Source organism: Homarus americanus, unplaced genomic scaffold (genome assembly GCF_018991925.1).
Source record: "Homarus americanus isolate GMGI-L3 unplaced genomic scaffold, GMGI_Hamer_2.0 scaffold25827, whole genome shotgun sequence".
Classification (NCBI taxonomy): domain Eukaryota; kingdom Metazoa; phylum Arthropoda; class Malacostraca; order Decapoda; family Nephropidae; genus Homarus; species Homarus americanus.
This window is the reverse complement of record NW_024738300.1, coordinates 11,442,932-11,464,781: the sequence shown is the minus strand read 5'-3', so window position 1 is coordinate 11,464,781 and position 21,850 is coordinate 11,442,932. Positions and strand designations below refer to the sequence as shown.

Sequence of the window (21,850 nt, the reverse complement as noted above, 5' to 3'; positions counted from 1 at the left end):
CACACACACACACACACACACACACACACACACACACACATGAGAAGACGCAGGCTCTTACACTAAACATTGTTGATATATTTGACCGGAAATTACTGACTGTAATGTTTAGTAGATGTGGGTCAAGGTCGATGTGTGATTTGTGGGCTTTTTTCACTATAAACAGCTGGTGTGTGTTATTTTTAGGTGTTTTTATTAGGTTGATTTTATTGTTTTTTGTTGTTTGAATTGTTGATAAATATGGTGGGTGTGGAGTAGTGGTGGGTGTAGTGGGTGGGTGTGGTGGTGTGGTGTGGTGTGGGGTGAGTGGTGGGTGTGGGGTAGTGGTGGGTGTGGGGGTGTGGGTGAGTGGTGGGGTAGTGGTGGGTGTGTGGGGTGTGGGTGGTGGTGGGTGTGTGGTGGGTGTGGTGGGTGTGGGGTAGTGTGGTGGGTGTGGGGTAGTGGTGGGTGTGGGGAGTGTGTGGTGGTGTGTGGAGTGGTGGTGGGTGTGGGGTGAGTGGTGTGTGGGTGTGAGTGGTGGGTGTGGGGTGGTGGTGTGGTGGTGGGTGTGGCTGTGAGTGGTGGGTGTGGGGTGTTGTGGGGTGGTGGTGGGTGTGGGGTAGTGGTGGGTGTGGTGTAGTGGTGGGTAGTGGTGGGTAGTGGTGGGTGTGGGGTAGTGGTGGGTGTGGGGTGGTGTGTGGTGGTGTGGGGGTGGGGGTGGTGGGGGTGTGGGGTGTGGTGGTGTGTGGGGTAGTGGTGGGTGTGGGGTAGTGGTGGGTGTGGGGGTGTGGTGGGTGTGGGTGTGGGTGGTGGGTGTGGGGGTGTGGTGGGTGTGGTGGTGGTGGTGGGTGTGGGGTAGTGGTGGGTGTGTGGGTAGTGGTGGGTGTGTGGGTGTGTGGGGTGTGGTGGGTGTGGAGTAGTGGTGGGTGTGGGGTAGTGGTGGGTGTTGGGTGGTGGTGGGTGTGTGTGGATGGTGGTGGGTGTGGGGTAGTGGGGGGTGGGAGTGGTGGGTGTGGGGTGAGTGGTGGGTGTGGGGGTGTGGTGGTGTGGGGTGGTGGGTGTGGGAGTGGGGTAGTGGTGGGTGTGGGGTGGTGGTGGGTGTGGGTTAGTGGTGGGTGTGGGGTGTGGTGGGTGGGGTGGTGGTGGGTGTGGGGTGGTGGTGGTGGGGTGTGGGGTGGTGGTGGGTGTGGGGTGGTGGTGTGTGGGTAGTGGGTGTGGTAGGTGGGTGTGGGTGTGGTGGGTGTAGTGGTGTGGGGTGGTGGTGTGGGGTGTGGTGGGTGTGGAGTGTGGGGAGTGGTGGGTGTGGGTGGGTGTGGGTTGGTGGGTGTGGGGTGTGGTGGTGTAGGTTAGTGGTGGGTGTGGGGTGGTGGTGGGTGTGGGGTAGTAGTGGGTGTAGAGTAGTGGTGGTGTGGAGTAGTGGTGGGCGTAGGGTAGTGGGTTAGTGGCGGGCGTGGTGGTGCATTGTTGGCAGTGTGGGGGTGTAGGGGTGCCAAGTGTTCCGTGGTGATGACGCAAGACCTAACCCCGCCCACCACCACTATCACTACCACCCCATTTATTATTATTATTATTATTATTATTATTATTATTATTATTATTATTATTATTATTATTATTATTATTATTATTATACATCTTTTACTGTGAATGGTGGGTGGCATAAGTGAAGGGAAGCTATCGCGTTGATGGTAAGAAGAATGGTCGAAGATGATGTGAATATTGTACTGTACTGTACTGTGTGTCAGCTGTTTTGGGGGATTCATTTTGTCAGCACCGTCCCCATCCTTCCCGACAATGGATAGAAGAAGTCTGTTGTTGTTTTTCTGAGAGCTAGTGGTACGTATCCCCTTAGTCTGGGAAAAAGATACGTTTATTATTTTTATTATTAGTAGTAGTAGTTGAAGTAGTGGTATTTTATTATTATTATTATTATTATTATTAGAGGTGAACACACTTTACTGTATAGATAACCACTCCTCCTCAGCACCATAACGCTAAAATTATACTGAGGATATCAATTACAATGTACCTACCTAAACTACTTTGGTTCATTGGCCTTAAGTGCAAAATAATGGTACAAAATATTTCTTAAAAAGTCTTATGTTATCACTTTATCCTGGTGATGAGTGAACGTTTGTAGTGGTTAAATTTCAATTCTTTTGTGTGGGCATGGCGGGGCGGGGCGGTAGTATAGCTTGGCCGCCACGCCCTACCGTCCTGCACCACACCTGTACGCGATTAAGATAAATATCTCCTGTAGGTGTTCCCCGTCATAATGTGTCTCTGATATATTTTGTTTTGCTCCTGCAGGTAAGGGCGGCTCGTGCGGTCCATCTAACTACTACCTTGACATGTATGGTAAGATTAAGCCCGTGTTTGCTCTTTATTACCTGTGTGTGTGTGTGTGTGTGTGTGTGTGTGTGTGTGTGTGTGTGTTTTATTTTGGTTCATATATCCGACATTGTCCTATACCTCTACGCCATTTATATTTAAAAACAAATAATATTTTGTGTTTTGGTTAAATTTTTGGGGTTTATATTAAAGATACCCAGGAGAGGTTTAATTTAAATCTCTATAAACAACTTAGGTGTAGTTAAGGAAGTTGTTTATGTAACTAAAGTAAATATAAAACGTGTAAGAAAAGCCCCGTTGTTTACATGGCGGCAGGGACACCCACCCACAGTGGTGTTGGTTATAGACAGAAGACCTCAGGTGATTTGATCTCTTTTGTTTTATTATTGTTTACAGAAGAAAATACAACGAGCGATATCATCTTAGTGGGTATTTATGTTCACTGTGTCCAGTTGCGTCGGTAGCTCTATACTTAACACGGTTACTGACTGATTTCTTTCTCTCACTGGCGAATAAATGTTTATGAGCGACATTTATGGATTAGGTGAAATTAATTTGTCGTTCACTGATGGAGAGGTATTGGATTAGTACTCTCACTCACTCAACGCAACTCACTCAACGCACTCAACTCACCGTACAACTAATCCCTTGTACCTATTAATTTAACCTATTCATCTCTCGTCTTTACAACACTTATTTATATTCGGGATTAATAAAAACAGATTAACTCCACTTACCAAAACAACACACTAACGTTTATACATTATATGACAGGTTAAGGATTAGTGTCTCTAGTTCACAGTTTAAATACTTATTTTATTACTGAATAGATAATCGAATTGTGTTTGTTTTGTAAGTCTTGTAAGGTTAGGTTAGGTTAGGTTAGGTTAGGTTAGGTTAGGTTAGGTTAGGTTAGGTTAGGTTAGGTTAGGTTAGGTTAGGTAAGGTAAGGTAAGGTAAGGTTAGGTTAGGTTAGGTTAGGTTAGGTTAGGTTAGGTTAGGTTAGGTTAGGTTAGGTTAGGTTAGGTAAGGTAAGGTAAGGTAAGGTTAGGTTGGGTTAGGTTGAGGATAGTCTCACCCAGGGTCTTTTAGTTAGATCCAGGTCTTACCTGTACCCCGCTCCGCCTACCTGAGATTACTGAGGGTTGATGCCCCCTCTTGCTCGCTCCGTCCCACACCGCCTCACCCACCTATGATCACTGAAGGTTGATGCCCCGCCCCACCTCACCCCACACCGCCTCACCCACCTATGATCACTGAAGGTTGATGCCCCTCCTCTCATCCCACCTCACCCCACACCGCCTCACCCACCTATGATCACTGAAGGTTGATGCCCCTCCTCTCATCCCACCTCACCCCACACCGCCTCACCCACCTATGATCACTGAAGGTTGATGCCCCTCCTCGCCCCGCCTCGCCCCGCCCCGTCTCCCCCGAACAAGAAGGGTTAGTGTGCCATGAAATTCGCCGCCAAATTACCCTAAAACGTTGCAATAGTTTGGCACTGTGACGAAGCTCCTGTCTCTGCCTGTTGGTGCTTCCTCCTTAGTCTCGCGTCTCCTCTCTTTTCGTCTTCTCTCGTTCGTTCTCGTCTCGTCCGTTCTCTTCTCGTTCGTTCTCGTCTCCTCTCCAATAAACGTCATCAAGTTCGTCTCTGGAAAAAGTAAAAATACTTTCGCGTCTGTTGATAAAAGTTTGTGGATGAATGAACGGGACGCAGCGGCCATGGGTACACGGGACTCACTGCGTGTATTAAAGGTCAGCCTGTAGCCCTCCCAGCCTGTAGCCCACCCATCCTGTAGTCCACCCAGCCTGTAGCCCACCCATCCTGTAGCCCACCCATCCTGTAGCCCACCCAGCCTGTAGCCCACCAGCCTGTGCCCACCCAGCCTGTAGCCCACCAGCCTGTAGCCCACCCAGCCTGTTGTCCAACCAGCCTGTAGTTCACCCAGTCCTGTAGTCCATCCAGCCTGTAGCCCACCCAGCCTGTTGTCCCACCCAGCCTGTAGCCCACCCAGCCTGTAGCCACCCATCCTGTAGTCCACCCAGCCTGTAGCCCACCCAGCCTGTTGTCCACCCAGCCTGTAGTTCACCCAGTCCTGTAGTCCCACCCAGCCTGTAGCCCACAGCCTGTGTCCACCCAGCCTGTAGTTCACCCAGGCCTGTTGTCACCCAGTCCGTAGTCCACCCAGCCTTTAGGTGATGGGTGGCAAGATATGTGATGGGTGGCAAGAGGTAATTGGGTGGCAGAGAGGTGATGGGTGGCAAGAGAGTGATGGGTGGTAAGAAATGATGGTGGCAAGAGGTGATTGGTGGCAAGAGAGGTGATTGGTAAAGAGAGATGATGGGTGGTAAGAGGTGGGGTAACGATGGGTGAGAGTGATGGGTGGCAAGAGACGATGGGTGACGAGAGGTGATGGGTGGTGAGGTAGCTGATGGGTGGCAAGAGAGGTGAAGGATGGAGATGGGTGATGGGTGGCAAGAGAGAGGAAGATGGTGGACGACAAGATATGTGATGGGTGGCAAGAGAGGTGAAGGATGGAGAGAGGTGACAGGATGAAGGGTGGCATGAGAGGTGATGGGTGGCAAGAGAAGTGATGGGTGGCAAGACAGACAAAGGTATTGGGTGGAGAGTGCCAGGATGAAGGGTGCCACAATTTTACCATGAACGGTGCCATAACTTAAGATCAATGCCAGGATCTAGAGTTAAACTTCACAATGGTTCTTTGGCTGAACATTTCTCATGACTGATGATGTAAGAATGTTCCTGACAGGTTGAAGTGCCTAATAAACTGTGTCAGCTTTAGTTCGACTCTTTGGTACAATCGTGGCACTCTTTTTGGACGCGTGGTACAATTTTGACCTCTTTTGGACTCTTGGCGCCCTTTTTGGACTCTTGACACCCCTTTTGGACTCCTGGCGCCCCTTTTGGACTCTTGGCGCCCCTTTTGGACTCTTGGCTCCCCTTTTGGACTCGTGGTACAATTTTAACACCGGTTCTAGTTGTTATTTTTTTGTTTCAGATTAAGTCCGGGAAATGCTTCCTCACGTCTCCATGAACGAGGAACATCCGCCACACAAACCTCAGCGCATCACATACACACACACACACACACACACACACGTGTCTCCCGGTGCAGTTTTGACAACATTTTGGCCGCCATCTTGGTTATAATAGAAAACATTACGAATCCTAGGATAGGTTTAGTGCCATGAAGGGGGCGGGGGGCGAGGGGGCGCTCACTAACTCACTAATTATGTATAACTCTTCTTTGTGTTATCATCTTAAACTAAACGTAATTTTTTTTTATAAAGAATTGTTCAGTATTTTTCAACGCATGTATTAGGTCACCTGGTTTTAAGTCCTACAGGGGTTAATGTGATGATGTCAGGCTGTCTCTTGTCTGTCAATACTTAACCTAACCAAACCTATAGGCCTCATTCTACTACATGTTGCCTTGGGTAGTTGTGAAGTAGTTCCCTTGGGTAGTTGTGAAGTAGTTCCCTTGGGTAGTTGTGAAGTAGTTCCCTTGGGTAGTTGTGAAGTAGTTCCCTTTGGTAGTTGTGAAGTAGTTCCCTTGGGTAGTTGTGAAGTAGTTCCCTTGGGTAGTTGTGAAGTAGTTCCCTTGGGTAGTTGTGAAGTAGTTCCCTTGGGTAGTTGTGAAGTAGTTCCCTTGGGTAGTTGTGAAGTATTTGCTATAGGTAGTTTTGTGGATGGTTTTCCTCTTGTTAATACGTAAGATTAAAGACTAATATATTTTAATCATAAGCTTCACATCGTCACTTTATTAAGCTAGACATCCTTGCCTGCCACTTTATCATCTTGACAGCTCTTTTGAAACTCGAGTCGACACGAAACATACATATGAGTGTATGTACAAAATGAAGATCTTTTTTAACGAATACTCAATGCATTTTATTCATTACTGTGAATAATAGAATTTTCATTATTTGTTTGTGAGAGTTGACGTTTAGATTAGCCACCTTAGTCTATTTTGCCAGATGATTAGACACCGGAACGCTACCTATGGTTGGGTTAGGTTAGGTTAGGTTAGGTTAGGTTAGGTTAGGTCAGGTTAGGTCAGGTCATCAATTAAGGTTATATCGTTCTAGTTAGTTGAAGGAAGGTGTGTGAGGAGCAGTAAAATAATACCTGCCGAATTATCCAGGTGTGTGGGTTAATGAGTACGTGAAGATAGTGCCGAGTTATATTGTGGTGAGAGAGAGAGAGAGGTCCCTGGAGGATGAGTAGGAGGTAGCTGGAGGGTGAGTGGGAGGTGGCTGGAGGGTGAGTGGGAGGCTGTATATGAGAGGCAGTGGCACATGGGGCATTAATGGTTGAGTGGCAGCAGGTGTGAAGGTGTGGTGGCGGGAGAGACAGGTAGGTGCTTGTTTATGGCAGTATTTGGCGGGCCACCTGCACACCTGCCACCACCACCCAGGATATTATACAGTGGTGATAGCCCCGCTGTACACCTCCGCCATCACCTAGAAATTAAACCACATCAGAACTTCAAAGAATCCTGTAACCTAACCTAACCACATCAGAACTTCAAAGAATCCTGTAACCTAACCTAACCACATCAGAACTTCAAAGAATCCTGTAACCTAACCTAACCACATCAGAACTTCAAAGAGTCTTGTAACCTAACCTAACCACATCAGAACTTCAAAGAGTCCTGTAACCTAACCTAACCACATCAGAACTTCAAAAGAGTCCTGTAACCTAACCTAACCACATCAGAACTTCAAAGAATCCTGTAACCTAACCTAACCACATCAGAACTTCAAAGAGTCCTGTAACCTAACCTAACCACATCAGAACTTCAAAGAATCCTGTAACCTAACCTAACCACATCAGAACTTCAAAGAATCCTGTGTTATTTAATTATTTCTCCCTACTTAAAACATACATAAACGCGTGTAGTTCTCTCATAACTGTTAGTCTCGAGTAACACATGATACTGCTTGTTTTTAAGTCCACTACAACTGACATATATATCCAAAGTAGTGGGTTTTTTTTAGTACAGCATGTTCTGTAGTGGAGATGTAAGAGTGTCCAGTGAATTAAATAAAGAAGAACGAGGTTTAGGTGTGTGTGGATATGATGTTAAACTAAATGGAACTTTGTATTATAGTAGCGGTGACATTGTTAAGATTAGTGGAGTGTTGTGATACTGTGGACGAGTTGATGGAATAGAATGATGGTTTAGAACTTTAGGGTAACATTGATCTTGGTAATAGTGGTAGATTAGAGGAGGTTATAGATGAACTGACGTGGAGTTGAGGAGAAGGAACGACCAACAGGAAAAAAAATAATCTTTCTCGACATATTGAGGTATTACATCAACATAATTACACTATGGTTATGGTAAGGTCTATTGGGATTGGGGCCCCTCTTCAGAACTATGCCCCAGGAATAATGATTGGAAGGTATTTGTACTGCAGGGACCCATTTAACCAGACGCCGAAGTGGATATTGTTGTCGTCATTCAGGTGTTCAACAGGTGAAATAATACAGTAGGTCTCCATAACAAGCTTGAAGATTTTAACATATTCAGGAGGCTAGGAATTGGCATGAGTTGGAGTGTTAGGCCGACAGACACAATACAAATATCTTCTTCACGTACACAAACACACACAGATACGATAAAGCCATATGGTAGCCAATTTGCACCTCCGATAAGACCCATCACAGGCGGGGGACGTGTGAGTGAGGCAAGTTATCCCCGCTCCACCACAATGACCTTCAGTGGGTTAATATTGGACTTGTCTTGAACGAAAAGTTGTAAATAGACTCTGGAGCTTTGTATGATGGTGGTGGCCTGGCCTATAAATACCACCTCCCCCCCCAACCCCAAGTGTACGTTTAGGCTTTTTGTAAATACATTGTTTACTTTGTGTTATCCATGTGGTGTGTGGGGGCTATAAGTGCAGGAAACAATCGTTGTAGTAATCGGGGAGATCTTGCCAGAGGACTTGGACCACCCAGTTTACCAGTCTATTTTAGTAATGAGCTTGTTGCTTAATGACTCACTGCAGTGGCTAGTGGCTGTTCACTGTCTCCAGGTAATTATAAGTCCTACCTTGATGTCACTCAGTGTGTCCCTGTATGAGTCATTCCAGAGCTGTATACACTAATGTACCGTAACTGTGGCCTCCGTTAGTTGATAATGAACGTTTTTCTTTTAATATATTCAGTAAAATAATCTGTGCAGTGTAAAGACTTGTTATTTATTTACTTCACCTATTCACCTGTGGAAAATAAACATGACTGTGTTAGTTTTGATTATAATTTAAAGTGTAAAGTACCGCAGCAGAAGGCAGGCAGGCAGGACAGAGCCACGGCAGTAGACGTCCTGGTTCGTGGAGTAGCGCCACATCTCAGTCCAGTCGTATTTACGGTGACGTGGTCATGGTCTCTCCCTCACAGGTGCAACATTCCTCTCTCCCTCCCTCCCTCCCCAACCGCACCTCACACTTCCTCGGGATTCTTACTTCCTTAAGTTTTGTCATGCCGCAGCCCATAAACCCCCTCCTCCTCCCCCTCCAACACCCCTCTCTCCCCCTCAACACCCCCCTCCCCTCCAACCCCCCTCTCCCTCACCCCCCTCCGCTCCCCCTCTCCCCTCACCCCCCTCCCCAGCCCCCCTCCCCTCACCCCTCCCCAACCCCCCTCCCCTCACCCCCTCCCTACCCCCCTCTCCCCCCACTCCCCTCTCCCCCTCTCGTTATCTAGCACTGTTATGTTTTACTCACGCTCCCATCATTAACTGTTCTCCAGATATTTCTAATTACTCTCTTGTTTATTTATTAGTACTTGGGAGACATTCGCCAAGTATGTTTACTGTAACTGCTACAAATTCACCAAATTGTTAATATATCTATAATTAACCGGCAGTAGTTGGTTAGGTTTAGTAATGTGCGTGTGTGTGTGTGTGTGTGTGTGTGTGTGTGCGTGTGTGTGCGTGTGTGTTTGTGTGTGTTTGTGTGTCGTGATATTTTAGTTTTAGTTTTTTTGTCGTGGAGGAACATTTCAGAACAAGTGGATAAGTACAGTAAATTAAGTTGTATAAATACTTAATCTTAGACTAGGTTGGGTCAGGTCGGGTCAGGTCAGGTCAGGTCAGGTCACGTAGGTCAGGTCAGGTTTGCGTCAGTGAGTGCTTTAATTTATTGATGTAGGTAATTAAAGTGTCTAAACTTCCATTTAGTCTTTAGCCTCATGCGTGTTGGCGCCTTAACTGTCGTGTATAGTCGAGATGATTCGAACCCCAACACCTCAAGATTCATTCGACCTATTCGACCCATACTGTAACATAGAGTTGGGATTCGAACCTGAAATTGAACACATTTTGGGATGACACTTGTTAATTTACCCGGAAGTAGATTATCTTTGGAGGGCCTTCAAGTTCCTGTTCAATTCGGGTAGTTCCTTGTTAAGACTGTCGGGTTAGATTAGATTCGTTGACTCCATCGTTAATACTGAGATTAGATGAATCAGTTTAGGTCAAAGTTTCATCTAGGACTTTCTTTCTTTCTTTCTTTCTTTCTTTCTTTCTTTCTTTTCCAGACACTCAGACTTTATCACCACCACCACCACCACCACTACTTGCGCCACTACCATCACCACCAGCATCACCACTTCCCCACCCCTCTTCCCTCCCCCATCCCCCCTACACCACTCCCCCCACCTACACCACAACCCCCTCCCTCCCTCCCTCCCTATCACACCAATAACCACCCCTATTACCACCACCTGCAACACCCCCCTAACTACCTTGGGATGAACGTTAAAAGCACTTTCAGGTCACCATTAAAGTCACCAGGATATACCTCCATGCATACTTGTCTCTCGTACATCACCTTTACGAACTCTATATTTTTTTTCATCGGGTCGTAGTGCGTCAAATGGAACCTCTCGTAATGTTTTTGGTGATGGAGTGGTGACTGCCCTGTTAATTCTGAGTTGGGTCTTATTTTACTACTGTTGCTTCGTGTATGGGATGGAGAGGTATTATTAAATGTGTGTATGTGTGTCTGTTTGAATGTATATGTAAGATAGTGTGTGTGTGTGTGTGTGTGTGTGTGTGTGTGTGTGTGTGTGTGTGTTTGTTTTGTAGGTCTGTTTGTCTCAGTCGTGTTGTTGTTTATCGTTGGTGAGGAGAGGAGGAGTCGTGTTTCATCCGTCGTGTTTCATCCGTCGTGCATCATCCGTCATCCTATTCAGCGTCATCCATCAAGCAGTCATCAGAATGGAGACTTTATTACGTATTATATGACGGATTAGACTGTCGCAACAACTGATATATATTGAGAGTTTGTGGGACGGGGCGCCTGAATTGGCATGACTGGTAAAGTGGGGCCCCTAACTGAACACAATCTAGCTATTAGTATTGAGGGTTCAGACCTAAGGGGGAGCATTCTTATTAGGTCCCAAATATGACCTAATCACCTGTGGGTCCAATCTTTAATGGTTCCAATTCTAATAGCCTATAGTTAAACAATCTAACAAAAAAATCTTGAGAGCCAATCCTAATACGTAGTCTCTAGTCCTAATAATCGCAAGTCCTCATAGTCGCTAGTCTTAATGGTAGCTAGTGAACTTTGATAACTATTCGGATTAAGGCTTGATCATAATGGGTTCCAATTCTCTTAGATCCCAATCGTAAAGGCTATATGAGATTGAAGTCTATTAGGACTGGGATTCATCTTGTCTGCAGTCCCACCATACTCTCGTCCTCTCCCAGGCAATATTATTACTTCCCTTGTGAACTATAAAACAGACACCCGTAAATATCACTTCACCTGTACCGTATTTATCAACTAAATTTATGACCAGGAAGGCTACCATTTTGTCCCCATTTCAAGAGGATTAAAAGTTGGGTTTCCTGGTCGTAAATTTTTGCCTTGTGGTTTGGTTACGTTTTGATGGTCATTTATGGCAGCCTTAGAGTCGATGGTTTTAGTTTAGTTTTGATTAAGCTGTTGAGTGGATATACTTTTGCTATCTGGGGGAATATTGAAAAACTTTTACGAAAATCATATAATTTTAGCAGCTTCCTTCTACCTAATTCTCTTCTTTACCTGACCTTACTGATTATGTTTTTTCTGTACGTGGGGGGGTTTTTGTTTTTGTTACTTTAATGATGCAGTTAATGATTAGATGTTGGTATTTTTCAGTCTTTCATTGACGTTAATAACTTAATGTGTACAGCTCAGTGTATGGTGGTGGTGTGCCAGATGCTGCAAGACGGGCTGGGAACCTTTCTGGCGAGTAGTTGTGTTCCATATGATGTGTTGTTGAAGGAGATCACGACACCTGGGCGCCTTGTACTCCGTGATATTACGTCTTTCAAATTTATAAACTCCTGTGTCACTGAAAACAAAAAACAGCAAATATTACGATGAGGATAATTTGTGTCAAGCTGAGTCGTATAAGTATCGAAGTATAACCATTTACTGTTGGGTCTCGTTTTACACACACGACAGTACCAGCTTTAGACAACGAACTATCTCAAACGCCTGTGCCTGAATGTCTTTAAGTAGGAGGATAAAGCGCAGGAGGATAAGTTGAAACCAGATTGAGCGTAGGTGTTGATCATGAGATGTACTGAGAAATTTCCACCATTCATGTCGTAAAAAGCAAAACAAAACACTCAAAACACAACGTAGCCGAAAATTATTGACTTTTATGGGTATAGACACTGATACTCTTGTGAAAATAACACATAAACAGTTTCCTTACCTCGTCACATCTCACCTGGTAACCATATGTTGGGTCATCATAACATAAAGCCCAGGTACACGAACTTTTATAATCACCTTTATGACTCTCCTTCATTCCTCTCAGTCGCCATTACTCGTACCCTTATACAATGTTGTTAGGGTAATTAATCTCAACTACCACATATTTACTTAGGCTTGTGCGAGGTACGTTCTTTGATGTGGTGATCGTAAATCGGGGTGTTGAGGCCGTATGTTGGTGATGGAGTGTGGTCTTGTGTCAGTTGTGTGTTGATCGGTGCTCTATGGTACACAGCCTCACTCATCATTTACAGTACTCTTCCTCTTCTACTCCTGTGTTTCCCCACTTGGTTTTTAGTTCCTCATTTAAACACTGCCACCACACACCTCTCTACCTGCTAACTCTTTCATCTTCCTGTCTTACTCTTTCATCTTCCTGTCACGGAGTTTAATCTTTTTTTTCCTGCACTTTTAATACTCCTGTCATGCTAACTACTCCTGACGGTACATTCCCAGCGGTATTTTATTCCTGTTACATCAGGTATTGTTGAAGATATACCGTTCTTTACTTACTGGTACGTGGCAATATACCAACACACATATATACATGCATTTACTTATATAATACTTACTACTGGAAATATCATTTATGTAGAGATAAACAATATGGCTTCCTTCACTGACGTCACACAAAAAGATAAACAATATGTCTTCTTTCACTGACGTCACACAAAAAGATAAACAATATGGCTGCTTTCACTGACGTCACACAAAAAGATAAACAATATGGCTGCTTTCACTGACGTCACACAAAAAGATAAACAATATGTCTTCTTTCACTGACGTCACACAAAAAGATAAACAATATGGCTGCTTTTACTGATGTCACACAACAAGATAAATAATATGGCTGCTTTCACTGACGTCACAAAAGGGCCCTTCACGTCTGTCTGTATGTAAATGATGTAAATGCGAAATATACTTAAAACTCAAGGTAAAATGACACGTAAATACAAATAATCTAATGAAAAAAATGCAAATTATGTTCTCTGTTGCATAATTGGGATCCTAACGTTGACTCCACGTTACTCGGTAGTCTCGGTATTAACTTTACATGTACCGGTCTTGCTATTTACTGTACTAGAGAAACATTTACGAGCATTTTATGAATGTGGCTGTAATTCTCATGCGATTATTCCCATGTCAGTATAAATAGTGAAAATAAATATGTTTGTTTTAATGTTTCAACGAGTTATTTATTGTTTTTTGTGATCTTTGGAAAATTATAAATGACTCGTATTTGTGTTATTATCCGTTCAGATTAAAGCTCTATCCAATCACCGCCAAGAACGATGTTAAAGTCTCGTGATATTTTTTTCTGATTCTGTAGCTACCTGTCAGTGATGAACCTCTATATAGGGACCTCCAGCCTTGATAAACCACGTGTAAACCTCCATATAAGGACCACCAATTAATAAACCACGTGTAAACCTCCATATAAGGACCTCAACCACCCTTCAATTATATCCGCATTGTGTATCGTTATGTGATGTATTATTCTTATCAATATTATATTTCTTAATCTCAACCCGTGACATTCCTTAGTGTTGAGTCTCCTTGATAAGATGATAAAGGCGCGTCTTGAGGCTGATAAGGATGTGTTATCTGGTCGTATCTGTCCTCCACTTGATGTTTCTTATCAGTGGTGTATTGCAGGAGCTCAGGGGGTGTATGTTATTGAGAGGTGTATGTTATTGAGAGGTGTATGGTATTGAGAGGTGTATGTTATTGAGAGGTGTATGGTATTGAGAGGTGTATGGTATTGAGAGGTGTATGGTATTGAGGGGTGTATGTTATTGAGAGGTGTATGGTATTGAGAGGTGTATGGTATTGAGAGGTGTATGGTACTAGCAACACCGTCATTAATATGCTGCTAGTGTTAAGTTGTCTTGGCACGCCTAACGACAGCACTTAACCAGATACTACAAGTAATAATGACACCAAGACTTTACCAGTGTTATCCTGTTCTCAGTGAGGCCGTAACACCATACTTGTATTAGGATTATCAGGTAGGATCAAGAGCGTCAAGGTCACTCACTCACGCTCGCTCATGCATTCACTCACTGACTCATTCACTCACTCACTCGTGGGGATGGGCCTCTAGGCATCACTTCTGACCACTAGACTTCCAAACTAACCTAACCTAACCCAACCCAACCTAATCTAAACCCTTAGAACCAAGGATTGTTTCTTATTGCAGGCCGAGCGTGTGTAGAATTCCTCTTCACCTGAAAATAGCCATTCCCTTGAGGTAAATATACCCCATGGTCCTTGGTGAGGAAGAAATACCTACTGTATCAGACGCTATACGGGAAGTGGAGACAAAGTTGACGGTGGATTGGATGTGGATGATGTTAAAATAGTGTGGGGGTGTTGTGGATGATGGCTGGTGGATGTAGGAAGGGTGGATGATGTTAAAATAGTGTGGGGGTGTTGTGGATGATGGCTGGTGGATGTAGGGAGGGTGGATGATGTTAAAATAGTGTAGGGGTGTTGTGGATGATGGCTGGTGGAGGGAGGGAGGGTGGATGTGGATGTTTGTGGATGAGTTAAGGTGTACAGTAAGTGGAGTGTTTGCTGGCAAGATGAGGAGGTGACCTTAAGCCTTAAATGGGTGTGACAGACGGCATACCATAGTGCCTCGTGCTCTGAACCAGTAGCCATGGGGGTGGTAAGGCACAGGTGCGCTCTCTCTCTCTCTCTCTCTCTCTCTCTCTCTCTCTCTCTCTCTTCTGTTCATTTCTTATTCTTTACATTTTTGTTCTTTTTCTCTATTCATCCAAGTTTACCTCTTTCCCCCTCACCCTTTGTTGATGCCTCTACCTGTGTGTGTGTGTGTGTGTGTGTGTGTGTGTGTGTGTGTGAAGGGGATGTTTTAAGTCATGCGTTTCGGGGCTGTTTGACCGAGTTGGCAGGAGGCGGTGAAGAGCGCCGCTGCTGACGTCCTGTGTGTGTGTGTGTGTATATATATATATATATGTGTGTGTGTGTGTGTAGGGTGTGGAGTGTGTAGAGGGTGTGGAGGATGGGGAGTGTGGATTGTGGAGGGTGAGGAACGTGTGACGTCATGAGTTACGTCTTGCTACCCTTCATCCTCAAACAAACACAAGAATGTCCCACCTCACACACACACTTTCTCTTCCTCACATTCCACATTTCCTTTCTTGTTAGTGGGCGACGGTGTCCTCCCAGTATACATCTTAATCCGGCAACATTCATTATCGTTTTTCTCTTCTTTATTTAGCAGATAGTTCTCACGCGGTCCCCCTGAGGTGTAAATTGGCACTGTCTCTAAATGTGTTCACGCCCGCACCTTTTCATCATAATTAGAGAACATTTTGTTGTGTGTGGGAGGGAGGTTAGTGAGGGGATATGACAAGTATGGGGAGTGGCCCTCCTCTCCCTACTGACATAAACAGCTAATTCAGGTACACTTGAAGCAGCTGCAGGTACCTTTCCGACCCACTGCTACCACTAGATGCACACGCAGACAAAATTATGGCGCTGGTAAGTAGAGACAAGAAATATTCCATTCATCTGTTTGATTATACTCGAGGCATGGAGCAGTTGTCTTAAGATGTTAAGTGTTTGGTTATTTAGGACGTACATTGTAGTTTTCATTCAGCTGTGTACCTGACTTACTGAAGAGTCTACTTGTTCTCACAGGTGTTCAGTAAGCAATGGTGTGGTCAGTTGTTTATTGCGTCTCTGTGCTATATATCTGATCCTTGTTAATTTCAGGTTGTTAGGATTCTACTTATGATCCTTTTAGTTGAAAATTGCTTTCCCTGCACGACCTGATTCTCAAAAATTCTTACATCATTTTGGGTGGTTAAGTTAGGTTCGGTTCGTTCTTGTATTCTGGTAAGTGAGTAATTCAGAACAGGAGTCGAAATAATCGGCATCGCATCGCATTTCCCATGAGAAGACGGCCGCACTGGGAAACAAATGTAAACAACTTAGCAACTTTTACAATTTATTCTCAGTGTAAACCATTTTTTTTCTGTTCAATATTTTTTCTAGGCTCTGTAACTCCTCACAAACTTAAAATTAATAAAGGTTTCAAATAATAGGCCCAGTATATGTTGTAGAAGCTGAACCAACCCGTGTGCTCAGAGTCATTTCGTCATGGTACTTGGCTGTGATGCTTGCTCTTCCATCATCTTACAAAGAGAGACATGAAAGAGAACTGTAGCATCATACACAGGAGAATATACTGTAACTTGTAACATGTGTTTATGAAATGTGTGGGCGTGACTTGTTAAATGGGGCCTCAGTTCTAAATGACCCTAATCCTAAACTTAATCGTTAGTATTGGGGTCTAATTCTGGTAGGTCTATATATATAGTCTTAACAGGACTCAACCTAACTATTTAGATTGTATCCCAGTCCTAAAGGTTTGTTAGGTTAGGGTGCATTAGGACTGGGGCCCATTTGACTAACTGTGTACACCCTGGCGCAGCTGGTAACGTGAGGGCTGGCAGGCAAGGTTTGGTGTCGCCTGATGCTCTCCCGGGATGCTTACCAAATCTCCCTCCATCAGTCGTCCACTCGTCCACTTCCTGGCGGCAGACGTTTGAAGTTGATCTTTGCGGATGTGAATGAATACCTGGTTACATCTCGCCTGCCCGGGTACACCAGGCTCACTCACCTCCACTTACATCCTCTAGTCGGCCATGCCTTCCATTGGTGGAGGAGGGGAGGGAGGCAGCCTGGACGAGCCGGGCAGAGTCGTTCTTCCACTGACGTGTTGTGAGAAAGTGACACATGGAACGCGGATGTTGTTGTTGGAGTTCTCGCCGTGTTTACCTCGTGTGATAAAAATTACCACGACGTATTTTGGATTAACCTAGGAGTCCTGTTTATCTTCTCATCTCTCCAGCGATTGACATGGGCCTTTTGGGTTTTGTTCAGTTAAATATGTTTTCTCTGTGAAATCTCTGCCACCAAGATAACAGTGATCAGTTTTGTATCGTTTTGGGAGTCAATACAGATCTTGTTTACGTCAATCGGCATCTTCTATTGCCTTATTACGTACACGACTGGAGATGCACTCACGGCCATAGACTACGTACACACCTTGGGCGCCGCCGTCCACGCTGTCTGTCTTATTTTCAACCCTCTGTAATTATGTGATATATAATAATGCATATTTTATAAGTAGTGTGTGTGTGTGTCTGTGCGTGTGCGTGCGCGTGCGTGCGTGCGTGTGTGTGTGTGTGTGTGCGTGCGTGCGTGCGTGCGTGTGCGCGTGCGTGCGTGTGTGTGTGCGTGCGTGCGTGCGTGCGTGTGTGTGTGTGTGTGTGTGTGTGTGTGTGTGTGTGTGTGTGTGTGTGTGTGTGTGTGTGTGTGTGTGTGTGTGTGTGTAAATAACGAGACATTAATCATACAAACAAACATTCTCGTATAGAGCAGTATGTAAAATATAGATTCATCCCTATGCATATATTTCATGGATGCTGTAAAGTTGCTTCACCTGGCCAGACCAAACACCTGACCGGGATTAGTGGTACTCCCTTAAGATGTTATAGCATAATGGTGGTGGTTGGTACAGCAACAAAGGTCACACTTGAGAAGGCTGTTATCCAGTTTGACTTTCACCCTCACTACCAAATATGACAGGTAACACAGTAACCATTACCTCCGCCTTGGAGCTCTACAACAAACCCCCTTCCTCCCCTCCCACCGTCCTTCCGCGACCAGCCCGCCTACAGTAAACAAAGTTAAGAGTCCAGAAGAGAGCGACGACGTAATAGCGGAGATGTGTGTGTGTGTGTGTGTGTGTGTGTGTGTGTGTGTGTGTGTGAAGCCCCAGTACAGTATAAGTGGGTCACCTGCTCACCTCACTTACCTGGTCACATACACCTTACTTGTTCCTCCTCCTCCACCTTCTATATTTATTTGTGAGTACTGTCCACTTACTGTACTCTAGCAACACTCCCCTCTTAAAGTCACACTCCACAAGGCCACACACAACGGTAGGACAAACGAACACTGACTGCAGCTTAAAGAAAACGGTGATTGGGTAGGAAAAGTCTGCACACTTAATAATTTTATATACCACATGACTTATATCGTTAATGTGGATTATTCCTTACTTAAATCACGGGTGTTAATGCCTGATGTTATTTGGATAATCGTAAATCGGGAGATACCTGTAATTTTACTAATCATTGAGCTATTTCTTACTTCTACCAGAATGACCTATTAAGTTCTCTAGATTCGGAGGGATAGGAAAAAATAATATCTTGTGCCAAATTTTTGTATGTTTGCTAAATTCTTGTTTGATAATATCTGCTAGTTTCTTTAAGTGTCAGGGTATTATTTGGTCTAAAATTGTGGAACCAGTTTATTATTAGTGTTATTTTTGCATTATTATTATTATTACAGTATGTATTGGGTAATTTTACTCTACAGTACAGTATTTATATTCATTAGTATTATAGTGATTATTTAACATACTGACAGTGATATGTACTGTGTATATACTGAATATTCATCTTTAGAATGACCATTTATTTTTACTTTTTTCTTGTTCTTTTCAGGAAGTTGATGGAGAGAAGCCAACATGCAGATGGGTCGAATACTATGGTGCTGCAGCTGACAAGTTGCAGATGTTGTCAGGAGGCCCCCTTTTCTAACATCAGGCTGGCCTCTGTAGTTTTAAAAGTTTAAAAGTGCCAAAATTAAAGATAGACATAGAACAGTAAACAAATCAGAGTGGGCCACTGTGGAAAGGGGAGGCCAGGCCATATTTGTAGTGGGTTGGGCCACAGTATGGACTCTGCGCGGCTGCCTACTGACACGCGCAACATCCCCCACATGCAGCTCTTCCACCATTTGAAGCAGAAATTCCCTGATCTGAAGGACAATGATGTCAATGAAAGTATTCAAAAGGTAAGCTGGAAGTCTCCAGTTGAATGCAGTACAGTACTGCACTTGGTGCTACAGTATTTGATCTGCAGAGCTTTGCACCTTTGTGTATAGCTTCACTGAATTATACTTGAGTTAAGCACAGTATTTAAGGGATGTACTGCACAGATTACAAGGCTTCTGTATGCTTACAGGTTCCTAGCCTGTGGCCCTTTGCTTCTTTATCTGGCATATGGTATAAATATTTAATAAGTTTTTATCTTTAAAACAATTTTAGTATTAACTGTATTGTATTGATTTCTTGTAACATTGTTTCATCATGTATGGTGCTTTTGTTATTCCCTGCTTCCCTGTTGAGGGACATTAGAAATGATGTGTGTGTGTGTGTGTGTGTGTGTGCGCGTGTGTGTGTGTGCGTGCGTGTGCGTGCGCGCGCGCGCGACCAACTTTGTGAACACTTTAATCTGAACAAGTAGCTGTGTAGTTTAACCTGAATTGATATATAGATTTATCATGATCTTATTTGCTTTTGATAATCAGGCTTTTCAGTCATTACTGCCCAGTGGTGTGGCCTATGGCCACCTTTAGTGGCAAACACCTATAGTATTTATCATGATTTGTAATAAAACCTTATTATTAAATTTATACAAAGGTAAACTGGAGTATGGATTTCTTGCTAAAAATAATGATTATTTAAGGTATTACTGATTCACATACCATAAATGAGTCTTAATTACTATGACTCACTCATATTTTTAATGAATGACATTAAAGGGTAGTTGGTAGCTTCCATGATATAGATTTTTTTCTTTTCTGCCGTGTACGGTATTTCAAAGATGTCCCATTTCACTCGACTTGACAGCTTGCCACTCACTGTCCTGTTTCATATCTTGTAATGTCTTTGGTATCTGTCGAAAAGTAATTTCTGTGCATCATAAATCTTGTCATTTCCCAACAGTGCCTCGGTTACACTCACCTGTTTACCTCCAACTTAGACCTTGTACAGGGTAGCTACCTGGTAATTGTACATATACTATATTATTTTAGGGTTATTTTACACATGACACTAGAGTATTTATATGTTTAATGTAATTCTCTCTGTTAGCTATTTTGAGATTGTTTTAATAAACTTTTGAGTGCAATTTAATAGCTACATATTATTTCTCACTCAAAAGATGAAGGTGAGGTTATGTATTAGTCCCTGTGTCTAGCTCCATTCTCTGGACTCTGGGTCAGAATGTATTTTTATTACAGGTATTATGAAATTGTGGTCAAATGTATAAATATTAAGGTATCAAACTAAACCATGTACAACTAGGTAACAGCTGTGTACACTATGTATATTTTGTGTGAGTCCTCCACAACTTGGGACAGGTAACCCTTCCTACTGACATTGTTTTATCAACCTTTAGCCCTAACTACTTATTTCTAACATAACTGCTTGTGTGTGTGTGAGTGCACACCAAGCTGAATAGGGATAATTGCAAAGCAATGATAACTTTCTTTTTACTTGTTTTTAAAAATCAAACTAATCAGTATATGGTCATGTACATACCGTAATCATAATACAGTAATATCTCCGTTAGCCGGAATCACTCAGACCCGGAACTCTCCGGTAGCCGGAATTCAAATTTTCTCGGAAAATCGTTCCCAAAGTCGGAATTTTCCGGAAAATTACGGCTTTGGGAACGATTTTCCGAGGGGGGCACATTTTCCTGAAAATTCCATGAAAAATTTTCCGATACCCGAAAAATTCCGGGGATGGGGGAGTTTTTTCCGGGTTTGAGAGATGAAAATCAGGTGCGTTTTCTGGAAATTCTGAAAATAAATTTCCGTTACTCGGAAAATTCCGTGGGATATTTTTCGGGGTTCGAGAGATGATGTAGTGGGCAATTTCTGGAACTTCCGAGAACATTTTTCCGTTACCTGGAAAATTCCGGGGATGAGGGATTTTTTTCCGGCTTTGAGAGAGTCATCTCGTTACCCGGAAATCTCTCATTCCCGGAAGTGCTCTGCACCAATTTTTCCAGCTAACGGGGATATCACTGTATAAACTACTGTATATTTAAATAACATTATGACTACTGTAATCTAGCTCAACCTACCGGGATGCTATCTAACTTTACCTAACCTAATTTAGTTATAGTTTTGTTTTGTTTTGGTATTGTTTTTGTGTGTTTGTAGGGATGGGAGCTCCATGACTTGATTAGAGCCAGTTTTGATGGAAAATGGAGATTTATCCCAAATCTAAGAGTACCAATGAGTTTGGGACCTAACAGCTCATTAGCGGTAGAGTAGATACATTACAAAAATTTACCTAAACAAAAAAGCAGTGTGTCTTACTATGCTTGGCTACCTTCACTTATGGGGTCACTTTAGATGTCCCATGCATGAACAAGCAACCCCTGAGATAGGAGGCAAGCACAGTATCCATTTGGCTACTACCATACATCCTTTTAGATCAAGAGCACATTTATATTACCTCTTCGGTATTTTGAGGGCCAGAGGAGTTTTCTCATGACCCGTACTTTCTATGGCTTAGCTCCTGTTTCTTTTAGTTAACATTTTATATCTGCTTGAATCCCGCCAAAAGGTAAATAGCCCATAGCATAGATCATATTGTTTTCTCAACCCCCAAAACCAGAGAGTCCATTTTGAAGATGAAATAAGTTTAGTATTATCCTAATTTGTATGATTTTTTCCCCCCTTCCAAACTCCCCTGATGTGTGCTTCAGTTGTTCGTTATCTTCATAGTTTAGGTCATCTGTTTTCTCTCTTTTGTGTAGGAACTTTACTGGAAAAGGTGTCATTTTAATTTAGACACACACACACATATCCT

General features: G+C 43.6%; 1 protein-coding gene across 21 annotated transcripts in view; it reads left to right on the top strand.

Annotated features, from left to right (window-relative positions):
* Positions 1-21,850, top strand: part of LOC121873864 (mitogen-activated protein kinase kinase kinase 7-interacting protein 3 homolog) — a 112,469-nt gene that overhangs the window by 59,401 nt on the left and 31,218 nt on the right. For 15 of the 21 annotated variants that reach the window (XR_006090316.1, XR_006090315.1, XM_042377692.1 and 12 more), the window contains one exon: positions 18,684-19,035. The exons of 1 other annotated variant lie outside the window; for it this stretch is intronic. Coding sequence is in view for 17 of the 20 variants with exons in the window: in XM_042377692.1 (XP_042233626.1) it covers positions 18,916-19,035 (120 nt within the window). In the remaining 3 variants the exon portion in view is untranslated. Of the gene's footprint in view, positions 1-2,289; positions 2,338-14,370; positions 14,390-18,683; positions 19,036-21,850 lie in introns of those variants that run through there. 5 more of the 21 variants (XM_042377678.1, XM_042377677.1, XM_042377683.1 and 2 more) reach the window with 2 other exon arrangements.